The sequence below is a fragment of the Erpetoichthys calabaricus genome, chromosome 17 (assembly GCF_900747795.2).
Source record: "Erpetoichthys calabaricus chromosome 17, fErpCal1.3, whole genome shotgun sequence".
NCBI classification, from domain to species: domain Eukaryota; kingdom Metazoa; phylum Chordata; class Cladistia; order Polypteriformes; family Polypteridae; genus Erpetoichthys; species Erpetoichthys calabaricus.
Window position 1 is genome coordinate 94,959,126 of NC_041410.2, and position 19,899 is coordinate 94,979,024.

Below are 19,899 nucleotides of genomic sequence, written 5' to 3' on the forward strand. Positions count from 1 at the left end.
ACCCCAGTAAAAGGCCTGAAGGGCCCATCATGAAGAGATACATATTACTGGCCAAGGTGGTCTTACCGGGTTGCCAGAACCCGACTCTCTCAAGTCTCCATTTTAGTGAAGAGAGAATCGGATGTCATCTGGAGAGGGGGCACAGCTCTGGCAGGGGGCGGGAAGGGGGGCACCGGTCACCTCCTCCCATCGGCAGTGGGAAGTGAGTGCAGCTGCCTCAGCTAAATGGTGAATAATGTTGGCCTCTGAGCGGGGTCATGAGCTGCACTTGGACCCCCACACTCGCACCACAGTTTCAGTTTAAATGCTGCCACCTGCTGGTTTTACGTCAGTCACAATAAGAGACTTGTAGCTCTAGGATGGGGCAGATTTGCCAGCTGCAGTAATTTAACAGGCTGGACATTGCTGGCTGTGACAAATTTACTGAATGTGTTGTGATTTGGCACCACGCCCCTTTTTCTGACAGCCAATGACTTGCGGCCTGCTGGAGCCAATCAAGTTCAGGTAGCGGCACCACCCACTTTTCTCTTTTTAGCCATTCTGCTGTGGTACATAAAACAGGAGGCAGCAGACGGATGAGCTAACGTTCTGTTTGTGAAGCCCTCGTCACGCCATGCACTGCAGGATGAGCGCACACACACACACACACACACACACACACAGAGAGCCCACCCGGCCCATCCCAGTACACAAACACCTTCAATGGGGGGGACCACTGACTGCCTCCAACTCACTAAGATTACGTAAAGGAGGGCAACGAATTGTGCTGGAAAAGTCCTCTAACACAATGTGTCGCGACCCACCACAAGTGTCTTTGGGACTTTAGGGGGGGCAGTACCTGCACTCATCCCCATCCCCCGCTGGGTGAATCAAAGACCCTCTGCCCAGGGCCGTGTTCCCCTTGGTGAACTGTGTGCATCAGAGCTGCGGTCCGAGATCTTCCACCAGCATAAAGAAGAGGCACCTGTGCCCCCAAACCGCCACGGGCATCCCCAACTCACTTTGGGGTTGTGACCCACTGCTCTAAGGTGGCACCAGTGGTTGCGTTTATCTACTTCATCCTCTTCCGTTGCGTTTTCTGCTCCGGACCTTCAAAGCGCCATTGCCCTCTTCATTGCTCTTTCCTGTGTGCGTTTATCGTTTATGAGAGTTGTGTTTTCATGGTTTGTGAATAAGTAAGTGCACCCCCTGAACGTTTCTTCTTTTTAACACCCGAGGTCCCGTTGAGGTTTGATCTTCACGTTAACTTTCTACTGATGAAGGTGAGGGCTTTGGCTCTAACAACATGTGTTGCCCCCTCAAGCGGATGGTCTACCCGTCTCTGACGTGGCCTGGCAGCAGGTGCAGAATCCTGTCAGCTGATGTCTGGGGGGGGCGGGAGTTGCCCCCTGACCCCCAAACACCAGCATCACCGTGGACTCAAATCCAGGCTTTGACTTGGCCACTGTGGGACCCTCCATTTGTTTCAATTCAGGCAGTTGGTGGTGGGCTTGCTGGTGTGTTTAGGGTCCTCGCCCCAGTTCAAGAGACACTCGTGTCTGAGCTTCACTGTTCTGATCGGTGGTCTCCCGTTATCCTCAAAGCCCCTCCTATAGTGGGGATTCTGGTTTAAAGTTGATCAGTTTGAACATTCGATATCTCGTCTTCATAGTGTATTCAACTGAATATACGGTAGGTTGAAAAGGATTTGCAAATCATTGTATTCTGTTTTTATTTACGTTTTACACAACGTCCCAACTTCACTGGCATTGGGGGTGTAAATCAGCACTTCAGTACGCAGAAGAGGAGCAAAAGTCACGAGAGACTTTAGTGACACGTGTGACATAATGACACTTGGACACCAAATATCATTTACGAGAAGCAGGGGTGGGTGAAGTCGGTCCTGGGGGGCCGCAGGTTTTTACTCCAACCCAATGGCCTAGTAAGAAGCCCTCATTGCTCAAGTGACACTTCTGTTCCACTTTAGTGGTCTCACTTGTTAACATTTTGAACCCTTATTGCTTATTTTAGTCTCAAACGGCCGTATTCTCTGATTTTAATTTGCTCCTAATTAACAATAACATGCAAACGACCACAGAGAGCAGCACTTCTCCATTTACACCCCTGTGTGTGTTTATCCTGCACTATTGGGTTCAATGAAATACTTGGGAGGAAAGTGAAGAGAAAAACGTGAAGCACTGAGAATCACTCGTCTGTTTTAGCCTTCAAATCATTTGGATGACATCCTTAGAAAGGAGAAGAAAAATCGAGGAGATGAGAACGAGGCGACACGGCGGAGTTAAAGCACCAACCGGCCATGAAATGAAATTATTGGCAAGAATTGCTTTCTAATTAAGCAACCGGGTGAGAACAAAAACCTGCAGCCACCTTGGCCCTCCAGGACTGGGACTGAGGACCCCCCGATTTAAAGCAAAAACGTTTAAGTATGAATGTATGTGTTAGCATTTGAATGTCAAACGGAAAATTGCGATCATCTCGAAAACTGGTCGTTTTATCGAAAAAATGCAAGGCGACAGAAAATGCTTCACATGTGGCGCTTGAGTGTAATATGATGGGAGATGATCACATTTTTAATATTTTTGGGGAAACATTTCAGGTAAAATAGCACTTCTGGTTAGCGGAATTGGCTCAAGAGTTGATAGAAATCTGCGTCTTGTACCAAATACGCGTACGCACAACGTGGTTGACACCGCAGTGAAAGCGCACTCAGGTTATCGCGTGTGACGGGCGGCCGGGACGTCCCTTCTACTTATGTTCCGGGGAGCAGCCATGGGCTCCTCAGTACCTCCCCCGGGACACTTGGTGGCAGCCTCCCTGGGTGACCTTGGTGCCTCAGTTAACCGCAGGGCTCCATGGGAGATGGAGTTCTCCACAACCCTGTGGGGATCTGGGGTGGCTGCTACATGGACACCTCTACAGCCCCACCTGGAAGTGCAATTAGCAACAGGTGATCAAGCACCTGGAGCACCTCCGGGTGGGCCATAAAAAGGACCGGCATCCACCACTCAGGAGCCAGAATTGGGAGGAAGAGGACGAGGTGGCCTGGGAGGAGTGGTGGTGCCAGAGGAAGGACTGGATTGGTCTGAAGTGCTTGATTTGGGACTGCGTTGTGTCTGCGGGGATTACGGGGAAGACGTGCCCTCCAGCTGAAGAAAAATAAAAGTGCTTGTGTGTTGTTACGTGTGCCTCTGTGTCAATCTGTGCCAGGTCGGGCGCTATATATCGCCTTTTACAGTGTTTACACACACACACAATTCCACAAATGCTATTTTTGGACTCAGGGAGGTCTAAAACATCAAGATCCATCAAAAATCTCAAAATCAAACTTCTGGACGATTCCAATACTGTCCACGCACTTTGTAAAAAGTGAAGGACTGAGCGCCGGCCGTTCTCTTCCAGGTCCAAATCACCGACACCAGTTCCTTGACAAGGGTGGTGGCTCCTAGACTAGGGGGGTCTGCAAATCAGAAGGTTGGCGGTCCCAATCCCCTAAACGCCAGAAGCGGCTCTACTCCGGTGGGCCCTTGAACAAGACCCTTAACCTGCAATTGCTTTGTCCTGGCTATGACGTTAATCTGCAGGCAGGTCCGCCAACTTAACAGGGAAAGGCTGGTGGCTGGATTGGCACGTCAATAAACCTCACCCTGTTCCAGTGTGGCACGGAGGTGTCACCCGCTGCAGTTGGGTGGTTCGTCGTGTGGTGGGTGCGGCGACGTGCCATCAGTGTATGCCCCCCCCTCTCTCTTGAGCAGACATGACAGAATATGAAAACACAAACACCGCTAAGTTAGATGCATTACACGCAAGGATCGGTTTCTACTAATAAAGAGATTGAGTTGGAACAAAAGTCTGCAGCCACTACAGCCCTCTAGGCCCAACTCTGCAGCCCCCCCACGATCAATCGATTTTAAATCGATTACCCAGGATTTCTCCACGTTATTCTCCACACTGTGTGCCAGTTCACCTTCATCATTTCCCCTTTGACCAAGTTAGCCAAACTTGTCCAGTGTGGTAAAAAAAAAAAAAAGAAATAAGGACGGCAGAATCCACGCGCGGGCGGGCACAGAAACCAAAAAATCAGCGCGTTCTAAATTCCAGTTTATTGAAAGTGCAAAGAGGGGGAAATGGAAGGGAGGGCTGCACTGCTAGGATTTAAAACTCCTCTCGTCCTCTCACGTTACCCATACACCAATTTAAAAGAAAAAAAAAAAAAAAACCTGCTAAATAAATAAATAAAAAGGTGCACCTCAAAAGGAAAAGGAAAAAAAAAGGCACCCTGCCATTGCTCTACATAAAGCGCCACATCCCAGAGCCGAAAAAGAGGAGCAGACAGAAGAGCTGGGGGGCTCAGCTCAGTCAAACGGATGGCTTCCTCGCTCCTGGCACTCAGCGCGGTTTTGCTCGACGGATGCCCTGCTGAGGACACACCAAGTGGCACAGACGCTCCGGTTTCTTATAAAGCTCCCATAGTGTCGTAACCCAAAAAACAAAACAGAAAGTAGCACCGGTGGTCAGCAGGGGGCAGTGTGGGCGTCAATAATAAAAACACAAACGAGATCAGCTGCTTACGTTTAAAACCATCCACCCATTTCATGGGTCCACTGGGGGAAACTTAAAATCAAAGCAGCAAAAAGATTAAAATATTAATAATAATAATTTGAATGAGCTTAACACCGCGGGGCGAAATTAATTTTTTTTTTTTTTTTTTTAAGTGGTTCTTTGGTTAAACAAAAGATGATTGTCTACAAAGCACACCACGGGCACAGTGAGTGGGTGGGTGGACCGCCCTTCCTTTACGGCTGCCGCTCTGTCATTACGGGGGGGGGGGGGGGCTGACATTAAAAGGGAGGTCAAAGGATTTGGAAATCTGCTTAAACAAAAAGTAAATTCCCACGCGGGATAGTTAAGTTTGAAACCGTAGGCAAAATGAAAAGAAAAAAAAAACAAAAAACCAAACCAGAACTCCCATTTAAGATAGACACCTGTGGGCCTCGTAGTGCTGCCAGCGGGCCACACGTGTGCAGACCACCCGCATTACCGGGGCGGCTCCGGCGTACTCCAAAAGTGAAGGGACAGAGAGAGAACTTCAGGAAGGAACATGGCAGACAACTGGCCGTGAGGGAAACGGTCAACGTAAAGATGGCGGTCACACTGAAGAGCACGAGGATGGATGAAAACGTTCAACGGGGCACATGGCAGCCGCCTCTGTAGGCCTCGCTCACGCCACACGCTTACCCACGCAGTCCCCTAGAATCTCATTCCGAGGGGAGGAAGGTCTGGGCTGCTGGTGGTCTTCACACCCATTGCAGCTCTCAAGACGGGCAGCTCATTTTTGCCCCCAGCACTGTGACGAAGCCCCCTTAACTAACCTAAGAAGAAGACTGTAGTGTTATCAGGTCCACCCACCCCATGCAGCAGCAGTGGTGGTCAGAGATGTCCGTCCAATGTCGCCCCTAGGAAGGTGCATGGAGTCCGCTGTCCACTCGAGTGAGCTGCTCTTCTGCGTCAGAGTAAGAAATGGGCACCACTGCGTTCAAGTGAAGTCTCATCGGCAAGGTGGGCTTTTATCTGGGCAGCGTCTGCTGCAGCCGAGAGAGGTGTCCCCTTCGTGCATTGGTGAACTGTCTCTGTTGTGCCAGGAAGGACTGGGCCTGTCCTGGGGTGCCAGCTCGGTCCTGTGTCACCCGGTGCTGCAGTGCCATCCCCTAAAGAGAGAGAGAGAGAGAGAGATGTGGAAAGCTCCATTCAATCACTTGGAGAGACCAGAAAGGATGCCAGTCTCTGCGTGTCCAGATAGCCCAACTCTATCAAACGCACACGGCGGGCAGCCGCTTCACTAGGGCCTTCAGCCAATCACAGGGCTGCAAGTCCAAACTGCACAGCATGCAGGCGTTTAACCCAACGTCCAAGTGGACGAGACGCGTCACCTGAGCATTTCTGACTGTGGGATGGTTGGTGGTGCCAGCTTTCTGCCCGCTTGTAGAATTTACAGAAAATGTGATGACAAAAAAAACAAAAAAAAAACAAAAACCCCATCCAGCGAGCAGCAGTTCAGTCGGGGGGGGGGGGGGGGTTGGGGGGGACGGCCATCAGTTAATCCTCAAATGACAAAAGGTGAGGCTACCACGGGTAAGAGACCACCAAGAATTGGACAGGATTATAAAAATGTCTCCCGCGTCTTCATTTGTGCCATGATATAAAGACGGCTGGGTCAATGCCTGATGCAAACCCCAACAAACTCATGCAGTCGTCCAAACTTGGGCCAATCAGATGGGCCGAATAATGGTGGGGGAGCATTTTCTTGGCACACATATGCTCTCAATACCAGCTGCGCGTCATGCGACTGACATCGTGTACCCGTAGCGTTTTCTGTAACCAACAGCCATCTCCTGCTTTCTCAGATGGATAAAGTGCCACGTCACACAGCACACCTCATCTCAAGCTCATTCCACCAGCAAGACGGTCACTTCAGTTTACTACAGGGGCCTACACAGACCCCCCAGGTGTTAACCAACTACAGCATTTCTAGGTTGAATTGGATCAGGGGTCTGATAAATCTACAGAAGGGACAAGATGTTACCGCGTCAGCACAGACTTAAATTACTAAGGCTGGTAGAAGGGGGTCTTATCGGGCACTAAACGAGTGGACCTAACATAGCGGCCATAAAACAGAAAATTGGGAGGGGAGATAAAAAGCAAACGTCCCGGTGCTGCCGCCTGCCCAGGGGGACACCTGTTGGGTTTTTTTCACGCTGGCGTAATTAAACCATTAAGGGCTGCAGAGGGCTGTGGTCCAAGTGTGTGTATGTGTGTGTGTGTATTATAGGGTGGTCCAGATCTAACTATGCAACTTTTAATACAACGCAATAATTGCATAATTAGATCTGGACCACCCTGTATATACTTATGGCCATTTTCTTCTGGGATATCCTGTGAACAACGAGTCAAGTTTGGTTTATGAAGACCCCAGAGAATATGAATTTTAATGCCCATGGTCACTGTCCCTGTCACTGTCACTGTCAGTATTCCTCAGGTGATTTGTACTTTTCTCCCCCACCATCCCAAAACTGTCCAAGTCAAGATGACTTGTAAACATCCGTCCATTTTTCCACTACAAGCTTGTGTGAAAGTTGGCTGTGCTGCCATCATTAAGGGCAAGGCATGAACCAACTATGAATGGGATGCCAGTCCACCGCACTCCCACATGCCACACCAATCTGGAGTGACACATTTAACAAACAAATATGTCTTTGGGAAGGAGGGAGGACACAATGGGAAACCCAGGGGTGGGACACACAGAGAAAAAGGCAACAGGATTTGGATACGGAGCCACCAAATAAATAAGAACAGACTTTCCAAAGCGAAGCCCACACTGCCCCCCCCCACCATTTCTAATCCTGCCAAGGACTCACCATGTTGTACCAGGCGCTGATGATCAGCTTCTCCTCCTTTTCATGGCGGCTCTTTGCTTTTTCAAAGTCATGCTATGGGGGTGAGAAAAAAAAAAAAGTTCCAAAGGAGGGTCAGCTAAGCAAACTCTCAGCAGTAAGTTCTAGAAAGAGCAACCAAGGACGTCTGGCAGATCTCCACTACTTCACGTTTCCCTTTGTTGGAAACACAAAGCCTCCTTGGCAATGGCAGCCTGGGCACAAGAGGCCTTGGTTGCCTTTTGGTGTCAAAGAGCAGTGAGAGGGCAGAAATGGCAAATCACCTCCAGATGCTGCAGCTTTTTCTCCTTTTCTTGTAGTTGATTTTTTAAGGCCACCACCTCAGGGGCTACGACATCGGGCTGTTTGGCGTCCAGAGTTTTGATGACCTGTTCAGTGAACATAAATAAATAAATAAATAATAAGACAAATCCATTAAGAAAACAGGCTCCTTTCACCAGATCTTTCTTAACGCATGGGCACGCTGGGCAGTTGCATAGGGGCCCCATGCTAATCTATGTATGTCGCGACTTGCTGAGTGGATGTGTAGGTAGGTGTCCCAGTGCACCGCTTTGCCCGGCGGGGGGCCTATAATGCTGTTAAGATGGCCCTGCCTTTCACTCCATTGCTACTTACAGTCCGCGCTCTCTCCACATATCGGTTACATCGCTCCTCCATCATCTTCAGGTCGGCGTCCTTCTTCTTTAAGATCTCCTGAAGCTCATCGATTTTCTTAGCAGCTGCAAAGAGAGCCGAGCAGATGACTTTCATCAGGATGGACGTTTTATTATAACTTGTCTTAGTGATGATCGTATATATGGGGGTACATTACATCCGCTCACTCCTTCACGCATTCTAACACGAGATCAAAGTCCACAAGCCTGCCCACCCGCCCACACGGACTCACACATAGTGGCACAGCATGCTGGCCCCACTTACAGTCATATGAAAAAGTTTATGAACCCCTCTTAATTCTTTGGATTTTTGTTTCTCATTGGCTGAGCTTTCAGAGTAGCAACTTCCTTTTAATATCTGACATGCCTTATGGAGACAGTAGGATTTCAGCAGTGACGTTAAGTTTATTGGATTAACAGAAAATATGCAATATGCATCATAACAAAATTAGACAGGCGCATAAATGTGGGCCCCCCAACAGAGATATAACATCAATACTTAGTTGAGCCTCCTTTTGTCCTCTAGACGCTGTCCTCCTGTAGCCTTTGATGAGTGTCTGGATTCTGGATGGAGGTATTGTTGTCCATTCTTCATACAAAATCTCTCCAGTTCAGTTCAATTTGATGGACAGCCTGCTTCAAATCATCCCATAGACTTTCAATGATATTCAAGTCAGTGGCCATTCCAGAACATTGTACTTCTCCCTCTGCATGAATGCCTTTGTAGATTTCCAACTGTGTTTTGGGTCATTGTCTTGTTGGAATATCCAACCCCTGTGTAACTTCAACTTTGTGACTGGTGCTTGAACATTATCCTGAAGAGTTTGTTGATATTGGTTTGAATTCATCTGACCCTCGACTTTAACAAGGGCCCCAGTCCCTGAACTAGCCACACAGCCCCACAGCATGATGGAAACTCCACCAAATTTGACAGGAGGTAGCAGGTGTTTTTCTTGGAATGTGGTGTTGTTCTTCCGCCATGCAAGCGCTTTTTGTTCTGACCAAATAACTCCATTTTTGACTCATCAGTCCAAAGCACTTTGTTCCAAAATGAATCTGGCTTGTCTAAATGAGCATTGGCATACAACAAGTGACTCTGTTTGTGGTGTGAGTGCAGAAAGGGCTTCTTTCTCATCACCCTGCCATACAGATGTTCTTTGTGCAAATTGCTCTGAATTGTAGAACGATGTACAGATACACCATCTGCAGCCAGATGTTCTTGCAGGTCTTTGGAGGTGATCTGTGGGTTGTCTGTCACCATTCTCACAATCCTGTTCATATGCCGCTCCTGTGTTTTTCTTGGCCTGCCAGACCTGCTGGGTTTAACAGCAACTGTGCCTGTGGCCTTCCATTTCCTGATTCCATTCCTTACAGTTTAAACCTCCGAGATGGCTTTTTGTAGCCTTCCCCTAAACCAGAAGACTCAACAATCTTTGTTTTCAGATCTTTGGAGAGTTGCTTTGAGGATCTCATGCTGTCACTCTTCAGAAGATAGTCAAAGGGAAGCACAACTCGCAATTGACCACCTTAAATCCCTTTATATCTCATGATTGGACACACCTGTCTATGAAGTTCAAGGCTTAAAGAGCTCATCCAACCAATTTGGTGTTGCTAGTAATCAGCATTGAGCAGTGACAGGCATTCAAATCAGCAAAATGACAAGGGGACCCACATTTGTGCACAGCCACTTTTTCACATTTGATTTAATTTCATACAACTAAATACTGCTTCACTAAAAATCTTTGTTTGGAAAACACCGCAGTACTCAGATGTTCCTAGGAAATGAAAGACATACCACTGTTATCTTTGTTGTTCAAAGGAGAGTCAATTATTATGCAGGCTGAGAGGGGGTCCCAAACCTTTTCATATGACTGTAAACGTGACAGTGCTGTACGAGGAATCACCGATAAACTATGACGTGCAGCTCGACAGTCCACAAAACAACAGAAAGTTCACATCAGGTTATCTGCTCCATACTGGTCAGTGACGAGACGGAAATGCGTTAAAGTGTGCAGTGAACTCGGAGGCCACTTCATCAGGTCCAGCTTTCCAGTGCTGGATACGACCAACATTGGCCTCCAGCACAGCCAGAATTCCTCAAGGCTTGCAATGTGCTGAAAACACAGACAGGTTGCACGCACAGACCCACAACCTCACGCCGTTCATCTCAAATGTCACCCGACCATCTGCATGGTGCAGCAGAAATCAGGACGCAGCAGCCATTTAACAGTCAACTGTCGCCACAGAGGGCAAGTGGAGCTACAAAAACCAACTGAGGGTGAAGTCTGGGATACCAAAAGGAAAAAGAATTGGCTATAAACACCTTAAATAACACTTAATAAACCTGAATGTACCGAAAATGTATATTCAGATCACATAACCACTTAAAAAGTAGCTTTGTCACAGACAGCCTATTTTCCAGTCTTCAGTTGCCCAGTTTTGTTGATCCTGTAGCCTCACTGAGGGGGTCCGCTGCTGCCAGCCGTCTATTTAAGATCTGCCACACTACACGCTCAGAGCCGCCCTTCTGCTCGCCACTCTTGAGAAACGGTGGCCTTTCTGTCACTTTGAACAAGTCTTTCGATTCGAGTCTGACCACCCTGACCTCGTCTTTTTTGCTCACTGAACGTTTCTGGTACAAAAAAACGAGGAGGGAAACTGGAACCACCACCACTACCACCACCAATCACATCCCAGTCAAAGCAGCCATTCTGACAGTTGTGTGAAACGACCACATCTGCAGGCCACAGATCAGGGTCTCTGCACCAACAAGCGAGCGGACTTAATAAGGTGGGCGCCGAGAGTGCGTCACATCACACGACCCCGTACTTGACACTGTGGTAGAGAGCACCTGAAATGCCATGGCCGTTTTAAAATTTTCTAGCAGCATGCAAATATTAATGAAGTGAACGGTTGCCTACTGGAGCTGTCCACTTTAGGTTCAAGGCCATCAATGTATTCCCGTTTCTTCTGCAAATCAGAATGAGCTTCATGGAGCTTCGCCCTTCAGAAAAAGAAAGCAGACAGGAAAATAAAAACGTTAAGATTACAAAGACTTGATATGAAATCCAATAATATGACTTATCCAGTGTCCCTTTAACCCCAAGAGCGAGGGCATTCAACTTTAAATTTTAGAGGCTTAGTTTTCCTTTACAATGAGAACGACTGGTCCTTATCTTAAGCAATTTAGAAGCAGAAGACACACAGTGAAAGTTCTAGAACATTCTAGAAGAGGACGGGCCATTCAGCACAACAAAGCTCACCAGTTTTGTTCACTTATTTCTGTCAACATAACATCAAGTCGACTTTTGAAAGTCCCTAAAGTCTTACTGTCTACCACACTACTTGGTCAGTTAGGACACCATATTTGGGTTACTAGAAATAGAAACGTTGTCCTATTTTGTTCACGAGATTTAGTTTATCACTTCCTACTCTTAGTGCTTATTAAGAACACAGTTAATTAAAACGTACGAAAGGGCAGAAAACAAACCGTACTAATAAATGACTTTGGGAGTGTCAAATCAGAAACCTTCCTGCGGGTCACGGGGGTCTGCTGGAGCCAATCCCAGCCAACACAGGGCACAAGGCAGGAACCAATCCTGGGCAGGGTGCCAACCCACCGCAGGACACACACACAAACACACCCACACACCAAGCACACACTAGGGCCAATTTAGAATCGCCAATCCACCTAACCTGCATGTCTTTGGACTGTGGGAGGAAACCGGAGCGCCCGGAGGAAACCCACGCAGACACAGGGAGAACATGCAAACTCCACGCAGGGAGGACCCAGGAAGCGAACCCAGGTCCCCAGGTCTCCCAACTGCGAGGCAGCAGAGCTACCCACTGCGCCACCGTGCCGCCCAGAAAAGAATCCCCCCCTTTGAAATATTCCAATTTTTTTGCTTTACAGCCTTAAATGAAAACACACAAACTGATATTTTTCCAGCTTTACTTACTCAATGCAATCTCTAACATCCAAGTGAAAGATATCACAGCTACAGTTCAGAAGAATTTAAAAAAATCAAAAACAAGAAATCATGAGTTTAATAAAGGACCCCCCACTCCTAAACTCAATCAGGTGTAAGTGCCCACCATTTCCATTGCAGACCCTGGTTACTGGCTGTGCTCGATTGTAATGAGTGTGATTAGTGAAGCTGTTCCTGGAGCATTCATTCCCTTCCTTGGTAGAGCAACTGACAGCACACAACTGACTGTGGGTGGCAAGTCACTTTCAAAAGATCTCAGGGATAGAGTTGCGGACAGACATAAGGCAGGAGATGGAGACACAAACATCTCAAAGGCTTTATCAATCCCAAGGAGCTCAGTAAAGTCCATCATAAAGAAGTGGTGAGTGTTTGGTACTACTAGGACCCTCCCTGGATCCTCCAAACTGGATGGAAGAGCAAGGAGGAAACTGGTAAGAGAGGCCACCAAGAGGCCAATGGCTACTTTGAAGAAGTTACAGGATTTCATGGCAAAGAGTGGTCATGTGACCATGTGACAACACTTTCACACGCGCTCCACCATTGTGGCTTGTTCGGGAGGGTTGCACTTCTCCAGAAAGGCCACATTGAGGCTCGTTTGAGCTTTGCCAGAATGCACCTTGAAGATTCTGATGCCACGTGGAAAAAGGTCTTATGGTCAGAGTAGGCCAAAATCAAACTGTGTGGCCTCAACACCAATGCAGCTCACCATCCCCAACACACCATACCTACAGTAAAGCATGGAGGGGGCAGCATCCTATTGTGGGGGGCCTGGGGCTCTCGTTAGGGTAGAAGGAAAAAATGGATGGGCAAAATACCATCAAATTCTTGAGGAAAACCTGCTACCCTCTGCCAGAAAGTTGAAGATGGGCAGAATGTTCACCTTTCAACACGACAACGACACAAAGCACACAGCAAAATTGACCACACAGCGGCTGAAGGAGAAAAAAGTGAATGTCCTGGTGTGGTCAGTCAGAGCTCAGAGCTAAATCTGTGGAAAGATTTGAAGATAGCAGACCACCAATAGTCACCATCCAATGTGACTGAACTTGAACAGTTTAACTGTAAATAAGAGTGGGGGGCAAATATCTAGATGTGCAAAGCTGATAGAGAAGAACCCCAACAGACTCAAGACTGTCATTAAAGCACAAGGCGAGTCAACAAAATGACATTGACATTGGGGGGGTGATCCTTTATTAATCTCAGTAAGTCTTGTTTTTGATTTTTTATAATTTTTCTGAACTGTAGCTGTGATATCTTTCACTTGGATGTTAGAGGTTGCATTGAGTAAGTCAGGCTGCAAAGAAATATTAGTTTGTGTGTGTTTTCATTTAAGGCTGCAAAGCAAAAAATAAAAAGGGAATATTTCAAAGGCGGGGGATTCTTTTCTATACCCACTGTACTTATTGTCTTATCACTCAAACTGAAAGGCCCTTTCTGGGGGGAGAAAAAAAAACAACTACCTGTCTATTGTTTTCAATTTTTAGATCACATGCAACAAAATTGGAGTTTGAGAAGTCAGAGTCCGATTTAGCAATAATATGCAAAAAACAAAAAAATAATGCACACAGAGTATTTCCTTTGCGCATTCGCTTTACTCTCTCGTCCAGTGTCGACACTATTCCAGACGTTGTTTTCTCTACACTACTCACGCACACGCAGGGATTCAATGTCATGTCAACGAGTCTCTAAGTCCTCCTAGCAAAGAGGGTCTACCTATAATGTACCAGCAAGTTTCGTCAATGTTTACAGCTGATTATCGACATCCGCACTGAAAGAGTTAACTTCTTCTTCTTTCAGTTACTCCCGTTAGGGGTCGCCACAGCGGATCACCTTGTTCCATATTTTCCTGTCCTCACCATCTTGCTCTGTCACACCCATCACCTGCATGTCCTCTCTCACCACATCCATAAACCTTCTCTTAGGCCTTCCTCTTCTCCTCTTACCTGGCAGCTCTATCCTTAGCACCCTTCTCCCGTTATAGCCAGCATCTCTCCTCTGCACATGTCCAAACCAACACAATCACACCTCTTGGACTTTGTCTCCAATTTCTAATCCTGTCCATCCTCGTCATACCCAATGCAAATCTTAGCATCTTTAACTCTGCCACTGTCTCTAACCCATATACCATAGCTGCTCTCACTACCGTCCTGTAGACCTTCCTTTTCACTCTCGCTGATACCCATCTGTCACAAATCACTCCTGACACTCTTCTCCACCCTCCATACACTCTCTTCTTCACCTCTCTTCCACAATCCCATTACTCTGTACTGTTGATCTCAAGTATTTAAACTCATCCACCTTCGCCAACTCTACTCCCTCATCCTCACCATTCCACTGATCTCCCTCTCATTCACACACATGTATTCTTTCTTGTTCCTACTGACCTTCATTCCTCTCCTCTCTTATCTCCACCTCTCCAGGGTCTCCTCAACTTGCTCCCTACTTTCACTACAGATCACAATGTCATCAGCAAACATCATAGTCCATGGGGACTCCTGTCTAATCTCATCTGTCAACCTGTCTATCACCATTGCAAATAAGAAAGGGCTCAGAGCCGATCCCTGATGTAATCCCACCTCCGTCACTCCTACCACAGACCTCACCACAGTCACACTTCCCTCATACATATCCTGAACAACTCTTACATACTTCTCTGCCAATCCTGACTTCCTCATTCAATACCACAGCTCCTCTCAGTCACCCTATCATTTGCTTTCTCCAGGTCCACAAAGACAATGCAACTCCTTCTGGCCTTTTCTGTACTTCTCCATCAACACCCTCAGAGCAAACATCACATCTGTGGTGCTCTTTCTTGGCATGAAACCAAACTGCTGCTCACTAACCATCGCCTCCCTTCTTAACTGAGCTTCCACTACTCTTTCCCATAACTTCATCCTGTGGCTCATCAATTTTATCTCCCTGTAGTTATTACAGTCCTGCACATCCCCCTTATTCTTAAATATCAGCACCAGTACACTTCTTCTCTACTCCTCAGGCATCCTCTCACTTTCCAAGATTTGCCCTGAAAGAGTTAACTAGACGTGACAAACACCTTGGACCAGGGATGTTGAGTACAGTGCTCGTGAGCGAAAGTGCTGCAAGTGACAAAGGGCCTGCAGCTGCACTCTGTTGAACAGACGTCAATTTGAGGACGCTGCTGCCCTTAAATCTAAGCACCACACAGATGGTCTGCTATTTATCAGGAGCTGGGCCAGCTAGTGAGTAAAAACCATCAACCATAGTTATTATTTCATTAGACTGGGACCATCTAATCTGCACATTGATTGTTCTGATGGGATAAGAGTCAATGCTGAGATTGATATGACAGAGCCGCTGGTCCTACGGCATCGCTGCTGTTCTCCAAGTCACCCCAGGGACAAATAAAGTATACAGGTGCTGGTCATAAAATTAGAATATCATGACAAAGTTGATTTATTTCAGTAATTCCATTCAAAAAGTGAAACTTGTATATTAGATTCATTCATTACACACAGACTGATGTATTTCAAATGTTTATTTCTTTTAATGTTGATGATTATAACTGACAACTAATGAAAGTCCCAAATTCAGTATCTCGGAGAATTAGAATATGAATTAAGACCAATGCAAAAAAAAGGATTTTTAGAAATGTTGGCCAACTGAAAGGTATGAACATGAAAAGTATGAGCATGTACAGCATTCAATATTTAGTTGGGGCTCCTTTGGCCTGGATTACTGCAGCAATGTGGCGTGGCATGGAGTCGATCAGTCTGTGGCACTGCTCAGGTGTTATGAGAGCCCATGTTGCTCTGATAGTGGCCTTCAGCTCTTCTGAATTGTTGGGTCTGGCGTATTGCATCTTCCTCTTCACAATACCCCATAGATTTTCTATGGGGTTAAAGTCAGGCGAGTTTGCTGGCGAATCAAGAACAGGGATACCATGGTCCTTAAACCAGGTACTGGTAGCTTTGGCACTGTGTGCAGGTGCCAGGTCCTGTTGGAAAATGAAATCTGCATCTCCATAAAGTTCGTCAGCAGCAGGAAGCATGAAGTGCTCTAAAACTTCCTGGTAGACGGCTGCGTTGACCTTGGACCTCAGAAAACACAATGGACCAACACCAGCAGATGACATGGCACTCCAAACCATCACTGAATGTGGAAACTTTACACTGGACCTCACGCAATGTGGATTCTGTGCCTCTCCTCTCTTCCTCCAGACTCTGGGACCTTGATTTCCAAAGGAAATGCAAAATTTACTTTCATCAGAGAACATAACTTTGGACCACTCAGCAGCAGGCCAAAGGTGAGACGCTTCTGACGCTGTCTCTTGTTCAAGAGTGGCTTGACACAAGGAATGCGACAGCTGAAACCCATGTCTTGCATACGTCTGTGCCTGGTGGTTCTTGAAGCACTGACTCCAGCTGCAGTCCACTCTTTGTGAATCTCCCCCACATTTTTCAATGGGTTTTGTTTCACAATCCTCTCTCCAGGGTGCGGTTATCCCTATTGCTTGTACACTTTTTTCTACCACATCTTGTCCTTCCCTTCACCTCTCTATTAATGTGCTTGGACACAGAGCTCTGTGAACAGCCAGCCTCTTTAGCAATGACCTTTTGTGTCTTGCCCTCCTTGTGCAAGGTGTCAATGGTTGTCTTTTGGACAACTGTCAAGTCAGCAGTCTTCCCCATGATTGTGTAGCCTACAGAACTCGACTGAGAGACCATTTATAGGCTTTTGAGTTAATTAGCTGATTAGAGTGTGGCACCAGGTGTCTTCAATATTGAACCTTTTCACAATATTCTAATTTTCCGAGATACTGAATTTGGGACTTTCATTAGTTGTCAGTTATAATCATCAACATTAAAAGAAATAAACATTTGAAATACATCAGTCCATGTGTAATGAATGAATCTAATATACAAGTTTCACTTTTTGAATGGAATTACTGAAATAAATCAACTTTGTCATGATATTCTAATTTTATGACCAGCACCTGTAATCTAATAAAGAGCTACATTGAAAGTGAAGACCAAGGTCCTGCTACATCAAGGATGAGCCAGCGGTCAAGTCCAGGAAATCTGCCTTTCAGCGTGTAGGAGTCCACTCATTCTAGCATGGCAGCTCACATCTGATTAAAGTTTCAACCCATTTTACAGAGAATGGAGTGCTTTCCTTGTGAATGGTAGTGAATGAATGGTTCATCACTAGACAAACTTGTTGTGTTTCCTAAACAGGATCATTTAACCAAAAAGAGTGCTTTTGAAACAATTTAAATGGCAAAAACATAAAGCACAAAAACGGGGGAAAAAGGGACCTCTGATGAAGCATGGAGGCAGGAAGAGAAATCATTGGCAATGACCAGCAGCAGACAAGCTCACTCACCAATAGTCAGGGATGGCCAAATCAATTCTAAACTAAGAAAGAGTTAGCATGTGGGGAGAAGGATTGTCAACTTACAAATGCTCATCTAGTTTCCTCTTCAACAGCAAAGACTGAAAAAGAAAAACAAAGCAAGTAAGCCACTGGACTAGAACTGCTTAGGCGAGAATGAGACGGTAAAGTTAAAATAAATAACTAACGGAGGCAATCAAAAAAAAGCATGCAGATATTGGAGAAGCCATACTCACAATGGCCTGCTGGATTCAATGGCAAGCGATCAAGCAAGTTAAGAGACAGGGGAAGAAGACAACAAGGTTATGGTTTCAATGAGGAAAAAACAGAAACACACATTCAAATTCATCACTTTAAATCAGCACAGAGTCTGAATGATCGACATCTCCTGTTCATCACTTGATCGGCTCATGCAAAAAATAATGAATTGCTAATAAGAGATGATATGCAAAATCGCAAAAACATATTAGTCGGCCCATTGGAGCTAATGTCCACGACAGCATTCTAAAATTTCAAAGCAGGGGAGCAAAAAATAGAATAAAAAAAAAAAAAAAAAAAAAAAAAAATTTCACACAACACTCATCAGGAAAAAGCTCAGTCAAGAAAGGCACCATAATTCACTTCAAAAAGATTATTAACAGAAGCCTTTAAGCTGATAAACTTGATTCACCGCCACTTCAGTTTGTCCCAATCCACGCAGAGACCACAACAACAAACTACTTTGATAGGACAGCATGTCAGGCTCAGGGGGCGGAGCTTGTCGGAAGGCTCTGGAAGAGTTTTGCTATCTATCTATCTAAACTGCCATCTATAGTTAAGGTGACCGGATTTTCCCCCAGTGCAGTATGGGAGTGGTGTGGAAACTGAGTGAAGACGACAAGGTTTGGGGAAAAAAGTGATGGTGTGTGTGTGCTTGGATGGGACAATGGCGGAACGTGTGACAACTTATCTTGTTGGTATAACTAACGCGTCTCATGAACATCGAATCCCAACAACATTTATCTCTATAGCACATTTTCATACAAATGACGTTCCTCAAAGTGCTTTACAGGATGAAGAAAGAGAAAAAAGACAAAATATATAAGAAATAAAATTAGGCAATACTAATTAACATAGAATAAAAGTAAGGTCCGATGGCCAGAAAAAACAAAAAAACAAAAAAAAAAAAAATCTGCAGGGGTTCCGAGGCCACGAGACCACCCAGCCCCCATCTAGGCATTCTACCTAACATCAGTGACCTCGATCAGTCCTCATGGTATTCAGAGTTCACATGGAAGAACTTGATGATGACGGTCATGTGGACTTCTGGCCTTTAATCCACCAATATAGGGACAGCATGATGCTTTGATCGGGTGGTGGCAGATCGCACAAATGTTTTTTTATTAGTGGGTATACAGTCCAGCTCTGGAAGGATTCAGGTTCAGAATAATAAGAAAAGCCATCTAAAAACAGGCTCACTATGAGAGATTGGCCACCAAAAGCCAGCTCCTCTGGTGTGAACTTTCGGAAAGTTGACTTGGTCTTGAGGCCCTGCTTTTATGGTCGAAGCTCCACTACACGCGTCTCCGGCCTCCCTCAGCTGACCTTCCAAAACTGGCATTATGGTGTGACAGAAGGTGCTGTGCTCATCAAAACGCCAACCGTCCCACTGTCCCTGGAGCCAATCAGGACAGCTGGAAACACCCAAATCCAGAAGCGAGGTCCCACCTCTCCAAGACTTTGATTTCTCTGCTGTAAGACAGAACTTACAAATCTCACACTTACAGTGTGTCATTTATGTTAACAATACGTACACATATGAGGGGCGGTCAAGAAGCTCCCAGAATTGTGATATAGCGGGAGAGTGAGAGATCAGATTGCGCACACATTGTTGTGGAGGAGAGTGCAGTACGTCTGTAGATTGGTTTTGACGTGTAGTTTTATTTTAATTTACCGTTTGAGTGTGCATAGTCAGTCATTCGGTGCGATGTCACAGTTCGAACAACATGCTAACATCAAGTTCACGTGCAAACTGGGGACTCGTATGCTAGCAGATTTCCCCCAATGACTATGCCCACGTCTAACTCAAACAGTAATTAAAACAATTCTACACGCCGAAACCAATCCAGACCTGTTGTAACTGGTCTACAGACTTGCTGCGCTCCCCACCACAACAATGTGTGTGTAATCTGATCTCTCACTCTCCCACTATATCACATTCTGGAAACTTTTTTGACTGCCCCTCGTACAACACCTCCATATAAATAGGAGGATGGCTGGCAGAGCCACACAGGGCACACAGGCTACATTACTAGTGCACCAGTGGAGCAGACATTATGTATGTCAAGCCAATAATGAAAGGATGAAAAGATAATTAAAAGAGTACTGTAAACCGTTAACTAGTGTCACAGGAGGCTGGGGGCCAGACCCAGCCGGGATATCTGGAAGGACAGCGAGGCA

General features: G+C 46.1%; 2 protein-coding genes across 2 annotated transcripts in view; one reads left to right on the forward strand and one right to left on the reverse strand.

The window, feature by feature from the left end:
- Positions 1 to 19,899, forward strand: part of rnf11a (ring finger protein 11a) — a 628,093-nt gene that overhangs the window by 112,736 nt on the left and 495,458 nt on the right. The gene's annotated exons all lie outside the window — the stretch shown is intronic.
- The window catches only part of LOC114668199 (protein Hook homolog 2-like), a 62,164-nt gene continuing 46,334 nt past the window's right edge, over positions 4,070 to 19,899 (reverse strand). Inside the window, exons 17-22 of the mRNA XM_028823859.2 lie at positions 17,527 to 17,561; positions 11,023 to 11,105; positions 8,064 to 8,167; positions 7,712 to 7,816; positions 7,413 to 7,484; positions 4,070 to 5,705 (exon numbers count right to left, since the gene is read on the reverse strand). Coding sequence (XP_028679692.1) covers positions 5,565 to 5,705; positions 7,413 to 7,484; positions 7,712 to 7,816; positions 8,064 to 8,167; positions 11,023 to 11,105; positions 17,527 to 17,561 — 540 coding nt within the window. The 3' untranslated portion in view covers positions 4,070 to 5,564. The remainder of the gene's footprint in view (positions 5,706 to 7,412; positions 7,485 to 7,711; positions 7,817 to 8,063; positions 8,168 to 11,022; positions 11,106 to 17,526; positions 17,562 to 19,899) is intronic.